The 15,149-nt window shown below is 43.4% G+C and overlaps 1 protein-coding gene across 1 annotated transcript; it reads right to left on the reverse strand.

Moving 5' to 3' along the window:
• Positions 1-285: 285 nt before the first annotated feature.
• On the reverse strand, positions 286-12,462 carry itfg2 (integrin alpha FG-GAP repeat containing 2). Its single transcript, XM_029742260.1, has 11 exons — positions 12,126-12,462; positions 11,504-11,599; positions 11,287-11,328; positions 10,989-11,166; positions 10,731-10,870; positions 9,768-9,922; positions 9,459-9,607; positions 8,179-8,270; positions 7,970-8,087; positions 3,929-4,102; positions 286-463 (listed from the first exon to the last, which is right to left on the reverse strand). Exons 1-11 carry the CDS (start codon positions 12,219-12,221, stop codon positions 384-386), a joined length of 1,320 nt encoding a protein of 439 aa, XP_029598120.1. The 5' UTR covers positions 12,222-12,462; the 3' UTR covers positions 286-383.
• Positions 12,463-15,149: the final 2,687 nt, after the last annotated feature.

Consider the following 15,149-nt stretch of genomic DNA (forward strand, 5'->3'; position numbering starts at 1 on the left):
GAAAGGGACTAAAATGGCTGACATTTGGTATAACTTACAAGATCAAAAAACCAGGAATAAATATTGGTGGTTGAACCTATACAGGTTATTCACATTGAGAGCATATATCACTTCAATGTGTCTTCTAGACCTATTTCTAAACCAGTGTGGTGCATGGAATACCAATAACTATGGCAGGGGGGAGATCTGAGACAGTGAGACAGTATGAAATAGATACAAGCTGAGCTAGGCAAACCGGACACATTTCATAAGAAGATTCTACCAAAAACATGAGACAACTAACAGTCAATGTGTGATTCAGCCTTTATTCAGAGAATGTACATAAACGAGGAGAAAGAGAAGGGGGGGGTTGGAGGAGTGGAGAGGTGAGGGTCGTGTTAAGGTCATCCGGCCTGCTTCTTCAGCGTGTGTCCGTAGAGCGTGTCTCCCACCAGCTCTCTCACGGCCTCCCTGTCCTCGGCGTCTGTCAGAGACACAAACGGTGGTTATGACCCTTGACCAGACAACGATCATAGGACCTGTCTGTCCCCTGGCGGCAGGGGAGCCTTCTGATTGAAAGGTTGCAGGTTCAGAGTGGGTTTTGAAATGTAGATGAGAGCACTGCTTTAGCTGCTCTGAGGAGCTCCTCTACCGGCATTCACTGAAACTGGGGAGTTTAGAATGCATGACCATGGTTGCTTAGGGAAGGTAATGCAGAAAAAGTGTGACATCATCATGCAGAAGCAGGATGGCATGCATTACGGATGGGCCATTCATTTATCTGGTCCCTTAAAGAAAATACATTAGGGCATGATGTTAAATCAAGAGATGCAGACAGGTAGCATGTAGTAGCTGCATGTCCTTGCTTTCTTGTTGAGGGTCCAACTTTCTCAGTGTTGTTCAAACCCATATTTACAATGACATACTGCAGACAGGTACACAGGTTCCCTTTACATAAATGTTTTAGTTTGCCACAGTAAAACACCTGAGAGTGGTGGTACAAAGTAAACTGTACCCTCTGCATGGCAATGCCGCTGAGAAGACATTCAGATTGTTCATTTACTGCTAAAATAAACACAAGCAGAGAGAGATAAAAGTCCCCATAGGTATAACAAATATGCCTCTCTCCTCACGGCGTCTTGCTTTTACCTGTACAGCAACAGCCAAAATGATCCTGCATTGTCACATTGTGAAGCCAGAGGAAAGAAGCTTCTAGATAAACATAAAACACACTGTAGATACATTTACTTTACTCCCTTCCTTGTTATTAAGCAATGACTCATATTTAATCTCAGGTCTGTCGACAGAGAAGGGGGATGTGTTTGTGATGGGTGGGTGAAGATGTCTACCATTCTGTGTGGAACTCAGACTTGGTGACAGGCGACAGCTACACACACAGGCAGCACAATCTGTCAGCAATAAACTGATGTCACACTGCTAGCTGGGTTTACCCCCCCTCTCTCTGTCCCTTCTCTCTCTCTCTCGCTCTCATCTCCCTCTCTCTCTCGTCTCTCTCTCTCTCTCTCTCTCTCTCTCATCTCTCTCTCTCTCTCTCTCGCCTATTCTCTATCTCCTCTCTCTCTCTCTCTCTCCTCTATCCTCCTCTCTTCTCTCTCTCCTCTCTGACCTCTCTCCCCCCATCCCCCCCCCCCCCCTCTGTGTCCTACCCCCCCTCCACTCGTCCCTACCCCACCTCTCCTCGTCCTGTCCTACCACCCCCCCCTCTGGTCCCTACCCCCCCCCCCTCTGTCCTACCCCCCCCTAGCTCTCTCTCTTCTCTCTGTCCCTACCCCCCCTCTCTCTCTGTCCCTACCCCCCCCCCCTCTCTCTCTCTGTCCCTACCCCCCCTCTCTCTCTCTGTCCCTACCCCCCCTCTCTCTCTCTCTCTCTCTCTCTGTCCCTACCCCCCCCTCTCTCTCTCTGTCCCTCCCCCCCCCCCTCTCTCTCTGTCCCTACCCCCCCCCCTCTCTCTCTCTGTCCCTACCCCCCCCCCTCTCTCTCTCTCTCTGTCCCTACCCCCCTCTCTCTCGCTGTCCCTACCCCCCTCTCTCGCTGTCCCTACCCCCCTCTCTCGCTGTCCCTACCCCCCTCTCTCGCTGTCCCTACCCCCCTCTCTCGCTGTCCCTACCCCCCTCTCTCGCTGTCCCTACCCCCCTCTCTCGCTGTCCCTACCCCCCTCTCTCTTGCTGTCCCTACCCCCCTCTCTCGCTGTCCCTACCCCCCTCTCTCGCTGTCCCTACCCCCCTCTCTCTTGCTGTCCCTACCCCCCTCTCTCTCTGTCCCTAACCCCTCCTCAGCCCTCAGTCTCCATGACCACTCTGTCTCATGATGAGTTAGGTAACCAGTTCTCTGAAATCGCAGGAAGGAGCACCAACACGCCCAGGGGTTCAATTATTAACACGCTGCAGGAACAGGAAGCTACAAGGCTTAGCTGCTGTTAGGAAATCTGTCGTCAGTAAAAAAATTGTTAAATGAATAAGGCCTACATGAAATGGCTATCTGCAGATTATATCATCAAAAACAACAATAAAAATATTGGGGAAAAAAAGAAGTGGAATGGTATCAAATACATCAAACTCATCAAACTCATCAAACTCATGGTTTCCATTCCATTTGCTCCGTTCCAGCCATTATTATGAGCCATTCTCCCCTCAGCAGCCTCCACTGGGTCAGGTAGCTGGACCATCTGTCACTCTGAGAGCACAGCAGCTACTGTCTCTTACAGAGTGCCATGCAGAGCAGCAGAGTATAGTACAAACGAACAGTACGTGCATATGCAACACAAACATAAACAGACAGGAAGCTAGCTACTGTATTATGCAGTGCAGTCTATGTCATTCATTAGTGGGGCAGACCAGGGACAGATGGAGATAGTGCCCACGGAGCACAAAGATAAGCCTGAATAGAGCCCGGCAGCTTGTCGTCCTAAAAACTGAAATGATATACCTCTGGTTCGTTTCGATGGGGAAAATGGGTAAGGATGGGGTTTTGGGATAAACGCTGAAAATAAGGTCTGAGGTTAACACAGATCTCCTATCTTATACGTTTTGTTCGATGAGATAATATCAGGCAGTTAACGTGACCTTTATGAATTATGAAGCCTTTCATGTGTTTTGTGATTTTTTTGGATGACATAAATGCTTCAGGATTCACAAAAAGTGATGTTAGCGGATGAAGATTATCTCATAGAACAAGATCCCCTAAACCTGTATTTACCACCAACCTTATTTTCGGCGCGTTTATCCAAAAACTCCATTCATTTACCCATAGGCTTTGCCCATGAACCACGGCAGAGTGGTGCCTACAAAAAGACACCATTATGATTGCGTTTGTGTGTGTGTGTGTGTGTGTGTGTGTGTGTGTGTGTGTGTGTGTGTGATGTGTTTGTGAATCTGGGCAGCGTTTGACAGTGTTGCTAGTCTGCTGACAGAGAATTCCCCTGGGATAGAGAGAGCGAAGAAGAGAGAGGCAGAGAGAGAGATGAAGAGAGAGCGGTCCCCTCTGCTCCATAGGAGTGAATGCGTGGATTCCAGCCTCTGCTTCTATAAATACTCCAGTCATGCATCAGAACAACAGTCTGCTGGCAGAGACAGGTTTTTCATACATGTAGACGAGTTGAGGACACACACATTTAAATCTGTTTCCCTTACTCTCAGTTAGATTACATGAATACAGAACAGTAGATGCACTGTTTATGTGTCAGGCAGCATTAGCTGAGTTAATGGGGAACAAAACAAAAATGGTGGACAGGGAAACCCAGGAGCCTTCTACCTGGTGCTGTGGTCTAATTAAATTACATGCAAGATGTATTTCAACCTACTTAGTCCACCTGTCGGCTCTTTCTAGTAATGAGCCCGGGGATGAGGTGAGACCTAACTCATTTTTTGTCTTGATATAGTTTGAGTGAAAGTAGCTTTTAGGTTTACATTGTTGTTTAACTCCAACTCACCCACTCCCAGTTGCTCCAGCCGGGCCTTGAACTCCGGCCTCTCCTCCAGGACCCTAAGGAGATGGGTGGGCTCCATGCGCTCCAGCTCCACCCTCCAGTACACATATATCTTGTGGTTGAAGCTGACGTACACCAGACAGGGGCTGTTCTTGCCATCCTTACAGGTGTACTGACCTGTTAAACACCAACATGTAAAAGGCCGGTTAGACAACCACAGGGAAGAACATATTCCATGACTAGGGGCCAGAGTTTTCCCTAATCAGGAAAAACTCCAGGCCCTAGTCATTACAGTAAAATATACATTGTGACAATAGGAGATGCTTAGAAATAAGATTGTTCAAATCAAATAAATCAAATCAGATTTTATTCGTTACATGCGCCGAATACAACAGGTACAGACCTTACCATGAAATGCTTAAAAACAAGCACCAAATGACCAACAATGCATTGTTTTTCCTTTAGTAAATAAGAAAAGATTTGCTCATCACTGTGGCCCTGTGAACACTGGCTAGCAAGCAATGCCAACAGTGGTGAGGCTGAGCTAACACTCTCCAATGACCAGAGACAAAGCATGGATATCACTGTAGAATGCAGGCAGTGTGCTTGACGATTAAATCCTATCTGTAGCTTAAACATGCGTTCATCATTACACATTCTGCATTTATTCCTTGTGGTATTATTTTTATTTGTATTATTCTCTGCGCTGTTAGAAAGTGCCTGTAAGTTAGCATTTCACTGTTACTCTACACCTGTTGTTTACAAAGCATGTGACAAATAACATTTCATTCTCTCGTGCCCATTTCTATAATCCTGCTTATTAGATAACAATATGATCTCTCTCTGCTCTCAGAGAGCCACTGGGGCTCATGCAGAGATTGGAGAAACAGCGTTTGACAGAGCCTGAGATAGAGGATGAAGCGTGTTGACGTGAGCCTGAAGTCCAACACTGCCATCTAATGGTGACATGAGCTGGAAACATACTGAATTAATACTGTCGATATCAGGTATCCCGAAATGTGGGTACGCCAAATTAAAATGTGATTCACATTTAAAAATAATAATAATTGTATTTAAAAAATATAAAAAAACTCTTCACATTTTCAAACAGTACATTATATTTTCCAACGGGGCTACACATTTGGGTGAGGTTTTTTTTCTCGCCTGAGTAGCCTCGTTTCACTATCAAAAATACAATTAAACCATCTAGTGTTCAGCGAAATAACAACACAATGTCAAATACAGGTAGCCTAGTCAAATAATTAACACCCAATCACAATAACCGTTACTCTGTCGCGGGAATTCCACTCACGGTCCGAAGGTACCCGGGAAAGCACCGAACAACAGACAGGGACGTTGGACCATCGAAGAGGCGCAAATATGATGAGAACTACATGGATTTGGAGCTCACTTATATTTGGAGTAGTGCCTTTCCTCAGCCACAGTGTGTTATATGTGCAAAAGTACTATCTCACAACTCGATGAAACCTTCACTCTTGCGCAGATATTTAGAAATAAAACATGTCAATTTTTTAAATAAGCCACAGGAGTTTTTTGAGCAAGAATTAAGACAAATTTCAAGTAGTAAGACATGTATCAAAGCAACAGATACCATTAATAAGAAGGGACAAGAAGCATCTTATATGGTGAGCTACGGAGTGGCTAGGACAGGCAAGCCCCATGCTATTGTGGAGGACTTAACTCTTCCTGTTGCTGCGGATATGGTTGGGACAATGCTGGGGAAAAGGCCAAAAAATCTATACAGACAATACCTTCATCAAAACAGCACTGTTTCACGATGCATCAGTGACATGGCAGGAGATGTTTTGAAACAATTACTGCTTCGCATACAAGCTGGATGAGCCAACAGACGTGTCGGGCCTGGCACAGGTCCTGGTATAGGTCCGTTATATTTATAGGGGGTCAATTAAGGAAGACATCCTCTTCTCCAAACCAGGACAGCTTTGTGACATCAAATGGACTTTGGTGGTCAAGATGTGTTGGTATCTGTACTGATGTCACAAAAGCCATGACAGGAAGACATAGTGGAGTGGTAGCAGTTGCTCCCGACGCCACTTGGGTACACTGCAGCATCCACCAAGAGGCTCTTGCTGCCAAGGGAATGCCTAACAGTTTGAAAGACGTTTTGGACTCTACAGTGAAAATGGTTAACTTTGTTAAAGCAAGGCCCCTGAACTCTTGTGTATTTTCTGCACTATGCAATGATATGGGCAGCGACCATGTAACGCTTTTACCACATACAGAAGTGCGCTGGTTATCAAGGGGCAAAATATTGACACGTATTTTTGAATTGAGAGATGAGCTTAAAGTTTTATTTTCTGACCATAATTTTCACTTGTCTGACCGCTTGCATGATGACGAGTTTCTCACACGACCGACCTGTCTGGGTGACGATTTTTCTCGCCTGAATGATCTGAATCTAGGATTACAGGGACTCTCCGCAACTATATTCAATGTGCGGGACAAAATTGAGGCTATGATTAAGAAGTTGGAGCTCTTCTCTGTCTGCATTAACAAGGACAACACACAGGTCTTTCCATCATTGTATGATTTGTTGTGTGCAAATGAACTCAAGCTTACAGACAATGTCAAATGTGATACAGCGAAGCAACTGTGTGAGCTGGTTGCGCAATTACACTGGTACTTTCCCAAAACGGATGACACAAACAACTGGATTCTTTATCCCTTTCGTGCCCTGCCTCCAGTCCACTTACCGATATCTGAACAAGAGAGCCTCATCGAAATTGCAACAAGCGGTTCTCTGAAAATTGAATTTAAATCAGAAGCCACTGCCAGATTTCTGGATTGGGCTGCACTCAGAGTTTCTTGCCTTGGCAAATCGCGCTGTTAAGACACTGATGCCCTTTGCAAACACGTACCTATGTGAGAGTGGATTCTCAGCCCTCACTAGCATGAAATCTAAACACAGGCATAGACTGTGTGTGGGAAATGATTTAAGACTTTCTCCAATATGGTGGGAAAATTGCAAGATTATGTTATAATACTTTTATTGTATCAAATAGTTGTTTCATGCAACAGAATAGAGTATTCTTATAGCTATTGTGTGTGTGTTCTACTGAGGATGGGCCTCTGGGAGATAACACTGACAGGAGATTTACGATGTCTTTTGGGTGATAAAACCTAAAGACCATTCCAGAGCATGGATTAATGTTTCTGTTCTATACCGTACCAGGGAGAGATAGTTCCAGTTTGGAGTCGGAGGGCCAGACACTGTTCTCTACACAATGAAAACTGTTGACACAGCAGATACTGTCTGCTATGTATTATAGGTATCTTTCATACAGATCTTAACCTTGTGACCCATTCTATATATCTGTTGTTCGTCATGTCGGTTGAAAGGGGTGTATCTTGCCTATAAAAGACCTTGGAACTTTTGTCTCGGGGCTCTCAACGAATCATCTTCGCGTGATTCGTCGACCAGCCATCACTATTGCAAAGCTCTCACTAATAAAGATTCAGTTTAAGTATAACTCTGACTTGTGTGATAAGTTTGTCTCTCCTCATTTGATAATACAGAAATTAACCACCACACCAATCAAACCCAACATAGCAGAGGTATGTGCATCCTTTCAAGCACACCCTTCTCATGAACCTGTGGTGAGTTATTCACAATTTTCGATTAACAAATAAAATGTTATATGTAAGATGGCTAAATAAAGAGCAAAATGATTGATTATTATTATATTATTATTTGTGCCTGGTCCTATAACTATAAGAGCTCTTTGTCACGTCCCACGAGCAGGGTTGTGACAAAAACTCACACTCATTCTTATGTTTAATAAATGTATCGTATAGTGTGTGTGTGGCAGGCTTACAATGATGGCAAAAAAACAACATTTGAGAGTGCGCTGACCCTGGTGCTAGAGGGGGTACGCAGCTGGAGGTTGAATGTTTGAAGGAGTACGGGACTATAAAAAGTTTGGGAACCACTGGTCTATATCATTTGCTTAGTCATCACGTAAATCAGGTATACATAGGTGAGGGATATGACCAGAGTCTCACCTGCACAGAAAGCATTGACGTTCTCGTCAAACTGGAAACGCACCACCATGCGGTTGTGGTCGATGATGTAGGTCTGACCATCCCAGGCACACGCCACCACCTCCTCTCTGCCGTCGCCCTGGAGACAAGAGGCACAGTCACAATGTCAAAAACCGCACAGGCACAAACAGTCACAAAAAAAAAAACGTTGATTGTTTTTGTAAACTCACTGTGACGTCCAGCTTCTGCAGAGCAAAGAGCTGGTGATCCACCTGCACTGACCATTTCAACTGCTCTGAACTGTCCATCAGTTTCAGTGTGCCTGGAACACAAAAACACACCATCGCATTATTACATACTAAAATGACCAACATTTTATGCTTAATATTGTTAATGGCATCAAGAGTATTGTTTAAACTGCATTTAATACGACAGTCTGATTAAAAAATACAGAGAACTTAAACAACTCAAGACCTGCAGATCACTGGTTCTCACGAGGTTAAGGAAAACATTGAAATGGAATTAGTTATTTCTGTGGTTACAGCAGCACTCCGAGTGCTGGACACCGATTTTGCCCTATTTCCTTGCTTCGGGCTCAGGGATTTAGATGACTATGTTGAAGGTAACCTTTATTCAACACCATTTCTGACCCTCAATCTCTCCTGAAAACACCAACAAGCTTTGAATCGAAATTCAAATACTTGGAAAAATCATCTTCAAATTAAACTGCGACATTATCTTCAAGTGTCACCTTTATTGATTAAATAAAATGGCTGTGATATGATCTGGCTACATTTCACTATTCCCTCAGCAGAATTGCTCAAACGTTGATCCTAATTAGGGTACACAGGCATGTCAAGCCCTCTCTTGCTGCATCATTACTAGCCTATCTGTGACTGGCCCAGACTCTCTAGTAAGATAATCCTATTGGTTCCCCTTTTCTTTAAATATTGATAGTCTCTCCAGGAGCTCACAGAGCCCTCAGCCTGCTCAACCACAACCAGTCTCTTCTGGTAACATTCACCCACAACACCTCCCTCCCTTCTACATGCCTTTCCTAGTTCTGAGTGACCTTGTTAGACATTGTAATTGGTGAGAGAGTAAGAAAGGTCTTCCTTTTCTCTTTAAGGGGGCAGCGGAGCAGGCTAGGCAGCTCTGTGAGCTGGCAGATATACTGCCTGTCAGAGATGTCCAGCAGGTTTCTATAAGGAGGATTAATATACAGGGTCATGTCTGTTGAGATAAACAGGTCAGTCAGGTATTTTCACAACCACAAGTTATATAAACCTTGGATCAGATTTTTTGTTGTTGCTGAGCCCACTGCAGTTATGATTTAGCTCATTATTTTAGAAGACAATTGACTGCCGTGATGTTAACACGTCTATCTGAACACATCCTCATTAGGATTCTGTTATGAGACGGACTGCGTACAAACGTTCAGAGAGGTCAGTGGTGCGATTAGCGAATTACGCAGCGTTGCTCTTCTGAACAACTTCATTCAGACACTTACCATCTAGAGTACAGAGGGCAAACAGGCCGCATTTAGAGGAGTCGCCTTTGGAGCCTCTGCTTATGCTCCCGATGAGATGAGTGGAAACGTTCTTGTTGTGGATCCGACCAGTGGTCAGATGCAGAATGACGTCTCTGGAGGGACCCTCGCTGTGACAGACACATTACAAACACAGGACGATACCAACATGAACTGGCACAGCCTATCTATCATTAGACAGCCAAAGCACTGTTACATGTCTACTACTGTGTACTGTATGTATCAATACTGCATATGTATTAGGTGCTCTGCATGTCCAATGGTATGTACCTGCCAGGAGTGGGTGGGGCCTCCTCCCCAGGCCCCGCCTCAGAGGAGCCCTGTTGTGTCCATGTGCACAGCAGGATGGCAAAGCCACAACCAGGCTGGGACACCATCAGTTCAGGAAGACCCTCTAGGTCTGGGTTTACTGACAGGCTGTCCACCTGTCACAGGAGGAAATAATGGATTACAAATAGTAGAGTGTACACTTTACAGGATGTGAAGTCATCCAGTGTTATGTGGGGTTTATATGTTGGGCCAGAGTTCAACTCGGGATAACCGGTCATACAACGAATCCTTAAGAACTAACCTGGGGCAGGATAACTCCACGTACCCTGAATGAAATGACTGAGCCGTGAGTTGAGGACCAATTAAATCAGACCCACTCCCTCTTGCAAAGACTGCATCCTCCCCTCCATTTGAGGAAGACGACTGATTCAATATTTTATTAATCAAATGTTTTTTGTGTGTTACAAAATAGACATGTTAAAATATATCACATTACACATTTAGTAATGATAGAATGCATTTTAAACTTCACGCAATGTAACACTTTTGTGTGACTTAATGAATAACAAATATCAGTAGGAGTGGGAAGAAAGGTGCTCATGCATTGATCAGCACACCAAAGACAGCCTTAACGATAAGTTAGAAAATAAATTCACCATAGCCTGCTGAATTTGCAAAATAACTTTTCCTTCATTTTTATTTCAGAACAAATGAAAATGTGGCACTGATTAATTCATGGATGAATGTTTCAGCATTGTCTCAATGAAGAGTTCGACTAGCCATGTGCAACAGGGACACAAGCCTGCTAGTTAGCAGCAGGCGGACGAGCAATATCCACCGTCGTAGAACGGACCAAGCCTGACCTGGAACGTAAAGCTAGCTGAAGCTGGTAAGCTTTAGAAAACCCTGAGTAGATTGCTTCGTAGGATAGGAGTTTTTCAGTCTTTGTATAGACAGACCTACCTGTCCCTCCAGAAGCCACTTCTTCAGCAGGACCAGCTGTCCAGAGCTCAGGTCTGAGGAATCGGTAGGCTCCTCCCAGCGGAACGCTCTCACCACACGGTCTGTGTATCCCACTACAAGCTCACTGCGCCCATCCCCATCTGCAAAGCATGTACACACACATACACAGTTGAGAATAAAGCAGTCGAAACAGAAGCGGTCAATTGCATTGAGGGTGCCTACATCTAGGGCGAAATGGGTGCAGAACAGAGAGGTTACCTATGTCACTAATAAGGATGACTTTGGTGTTGGCAGGAATGTGCTGAGAGAAGCAGGGTTTCTGGTCGTCAGAGAACAGCGCCTCCTGCTGGCTGGATGAATCTGACTTGGCTCCTGCCACTGCAGACAGGTCAAACAGGTGAAACCATCCCTCTGCACCCACAGCAACTACAAAGTTCTGATGGATAAGTTAAGGCAGTGAACAGTTAGGTGATAGCACACACTGGATGCAAGGGGAAATGACCCACAAATATTCCTCATCTGACTGGAGGACTATGCACAGTTTCTGCACACTCACCCTTCCTTTGTTGCATATGTCTCCAACACCAACACAGGTGAGCTAAAACCAAAAAGATAACTCATTAAATATTTGTCTAAATCTGCTAAAATAACAATATAAATCAGACATGCAGACAGTGGTGTTCAAATTTCCTCCTTCATGCCACTACAGTACTTAAATGTGCCGACATTTAAACTCAGAGAAGTGACCAAATGCCCTCTAAGCAGCCACTTACCATGCCCACACATGTTCTAGTGATCCAAGGCTTGGAGTCATCATTCTTGTACACATGCAGCTTTCCACTGGTGTCACCCACAATAAGTTCATTCAGCTGTTAAAAAAGAATAACAGTTAATGTCAAGGTTTCGGTGTCAAGGCCATGGGTACAGTCACAGCCAGGACATTTTGTTTCCATAGATATAAGACATGTTGTCATAAATATGTTGTAGGTCAAGGAACGTGATAGGAGTACTGTTATGGCATCTACTATTTCACTCTTGACCCTCTTATCGTGACTGGAGGGAATGAGTCAGAGACTATCTAAAGCAGGAGTTGCTATTTACAGTACAGGCACAGCTGGACAATGAATGGGCAAGTGGATAGTTGGTAGAGCAGTCTATGACTTCTGAAAAATGATTTATGTTGCCACGTAGGTGGGGGAAATAACTGACAAAAAAAACGAGTTGATACATGTCATTGGTAGGCCTACAATATGTATAACTGGCCCTAAGAGGTGGATACACTAACGCCGTGAGCATTGAAACTACACACATTTATTTTTCAATGATTGCCAAATGTCCGAAAACATGGACACAAGAAAATATCCCTGAATAATTGTCTAGCTGCTGATACTTTACCGAGTCATTGTCCGCATCACCAAGACAAATTGCATGAGGGAAAAGCGTTCCGGGGAAATCAAAACTAACACGCTGAACATAGCTCAAGGACCGCATATCACCAGATAACAGTTTGACAGCTGAGCTGGACACTGACAGCTGCAATTTGCACCATCCAAATGCAAATTAGAGAAACATCAAGTAGTTAGCTGTGTTAACGCGTATATTTAAGCGTTGCTTCTGCTTTTAAACTTGGCGTGATAACTATTATCAACAATCACCACTAAAAATAACAGAAAGCTGTACTGTATAAGACGTGAGGGTTTGTACGCTCTTCCTTAAACAAAGCACACGTGATAAAAACAGTACGGAAACTTACTCCAGACAAGCTTCACGCGTTTTAAAATTTGCGATTTGTATGGTCACGTGGCGATATTTATTGTGATCTTACAGATGTCGTCAGTTATTGATAAATACAGAAAAAATTAAACAGCCAATGGAAATATATTATATTGTAACATATCCCTGCATTTGTGTTTATGCACAAATACTGAATCCCACCTAGCTGATTATTCAATTGTTCATAATATAGCCTAATGTCACATTCACATGTAGCCTAGTAATTCCAGAATATTCTATGAGTGTAAATTATAAATTATAATGTCAGTAAGCTAAAAGAATAACGTGGTAGACGCTGTGAGCATTAAATCAAAAAGGTTTAAAAACTCAGTACAACTGCCATCAAGTTTACAGGGACTTGAAAGGCATTTGGGTGAAGCACTGTCAATCCTCTAGAGGGTACTGCAGTACAAGACAAAATATTTTCCAACTATTTCCCCTCATGCATGCTGTCTAGGGACCCAAGGCCCTTCTGACCCATATGACCCTTTGAGTGAGGAACCCAAGCCACCGTTGGTTTGCCTATATATGTGGCCTACATGTTTGAAAGGCCTACATTTGTTGGTATATTCTCAGAAGTGCGGAATAATTTCAGTGCACATAACAGCCTGTGGATATTTACTGCAGCAGAGCCGCTGTTTTCAGTGATCTCCAGTGGTGTAAAGTAATTAAGTAAAAATACTTTAAAGTACTACTTAAGTCGTTTTTTGGGGTATCTGTACTATTTATATGTTTGACCACATTGTACTTTTATTTCACTACATTCCCTAAGAAAATAGTGTACGTTTTACTCCATACATCTTCCTTGACACCCAAAAGTTCTCGTTACATTTTGAATACTTAACAGGACAGCAAAATAGTCAAATTCACACACTTATCAACTGAACATCCCTGGTCATCCCTACTGCCTCTGATCTGGCGGACTCACTAAACACACATGCTTCATTTGTAAATGATGTCTGACCCATTAAACAGCTGCACATCACTGGCCACAGACAGGACTGGATGATTGTCCACATCGACTGTAGGGAATTTCGGATAAATATTCAGTTCAGCATCTCTTCAATAGGCTAACTGCTGAGAGAAGTTGATTCAGATTACTCAGATGCCTTGTGATGGCATGGTTCATTACCATTCACTCCAGATGTTCTTGACAGGTCTCATGAATTAATCAAATGCATAGCACAGCACTTTTCTTTTACTCAATAAGTAAAACAAAAGCATCAGATAGATGTTTAAAGTAGCCTAATTTTAAACGTCCCAAACTTTCAAAATAAAAGTCCACTATACTGTCATGTACGCTAGCTAGACAACACTGTGCACTTCAAATGTCTTATTTCAGATATGGTCTTTCATCTAAAAACTCTAGTTTAGCACAATTGAATAGTTAATGCAGCTGAATATAGGCTTTGCCCTTCAAACTTTTTTATTTAGACCTATTCATTTATTGAAATTGTTAGTTGAGATAAATCAGAATTTTGATAACAGTGATCACTGTGTTTGTATCCTTCAAAATGCATTCAGTAGGGGCTTTTCACTTTATTAGAAGACTGATCTGTTGTAATACACCTGCAGAAATGATACAAAGAGTCAGTGCCATGGGCGACCCCAAACGACCACATTATTTCAAAAAATAAACACCACAATTTAGTTTAACAGCTAACAAATTGAAAATTAATCCCACATATCACATAGGGATTATTTCCCAGGACAAATGGGCCCTTATGGGTTTTGTTTTATGATGTCTCAGTGAACTCCAAAAGCAGAAAGATAGAGGTGTTTCAATGGATACTCGGGCGCCCAGATGTCATATTAATTATTACACTCGGCTATGACTGGAACCCTCGAAGAGAGGGAGCGCTCTGCCTGCCTCTGGAAGATCTGCAGTAGAAAAAAGTCTTTACAAAGCGCTAATTGGACTCTGGAACCGCACTGACAGGGGATGGTAGATAGGTTTCAGAAAGCCGACGATGGCGAGGGGGCTGGGGGAAACTGAATAGAACCCACGCTTCTTTTCTAAACTCTCTTGCTGTGCAAAAAAAGGGAGGAAAAAGAAAAGAAAAGTTGGTGGGGGCTGGGTTCTTCAATGCAGGCTTGATTTTGAATGCCACAGCCAACACAGAAAAATTTCACAATTTACCCCCTCCCCTCAAACACACACACACACACACACACACACACACACTTATCCCCATGAGTGGAGTTGGTTGGTTTTGTTCTCAGTGAAAGACATGTTCTATTATGCTGCCCTTTAAAATAAAACAAAATTGTCGAAATACACTGTGTCGAGTCGTTACTGTAACAAAATAGGGTGTATCAAATCATACACAAAACATCCTCGAATGCGTCCTTCTTATGGCCCCTTCTCAGATTTACCCTTCCGTTTCGCCTCTCCGATGTTGATGATTAGCTCTAGCCTAATGAAAGTGGAAAATTCGCCTCTGGTGGACAAAGCTCCATTCTTCGAAAGACGAAGTATTCAAATGCGGTTGTAAAAGTGTTAACAAGAAACTGTGGGTCATCCAAGACTGTGGGGTCTGCTTGTGCCTGCCAACTCGACAGTGTTTCAAACAACTTACAGTCAATGGGGTCTATAAGGTATACCTTATAGTATACTGCCCATACTGTATGGACTTTAAAGACAAT

This window comes from Salmo trutta, chromosome 40, assembly GCF_901001165.1.
Source record: "Salmo trutta chromosome 40, fSalTru1.1, whole genome shotgun sequence".
Taxonomy (NCBI): domain Eukaryota; kingdom Metazoa; phylum Chordata; class Actinopteri; order Salmoniformes; family Salmonidae; genus Salmo; species Salmo trutta.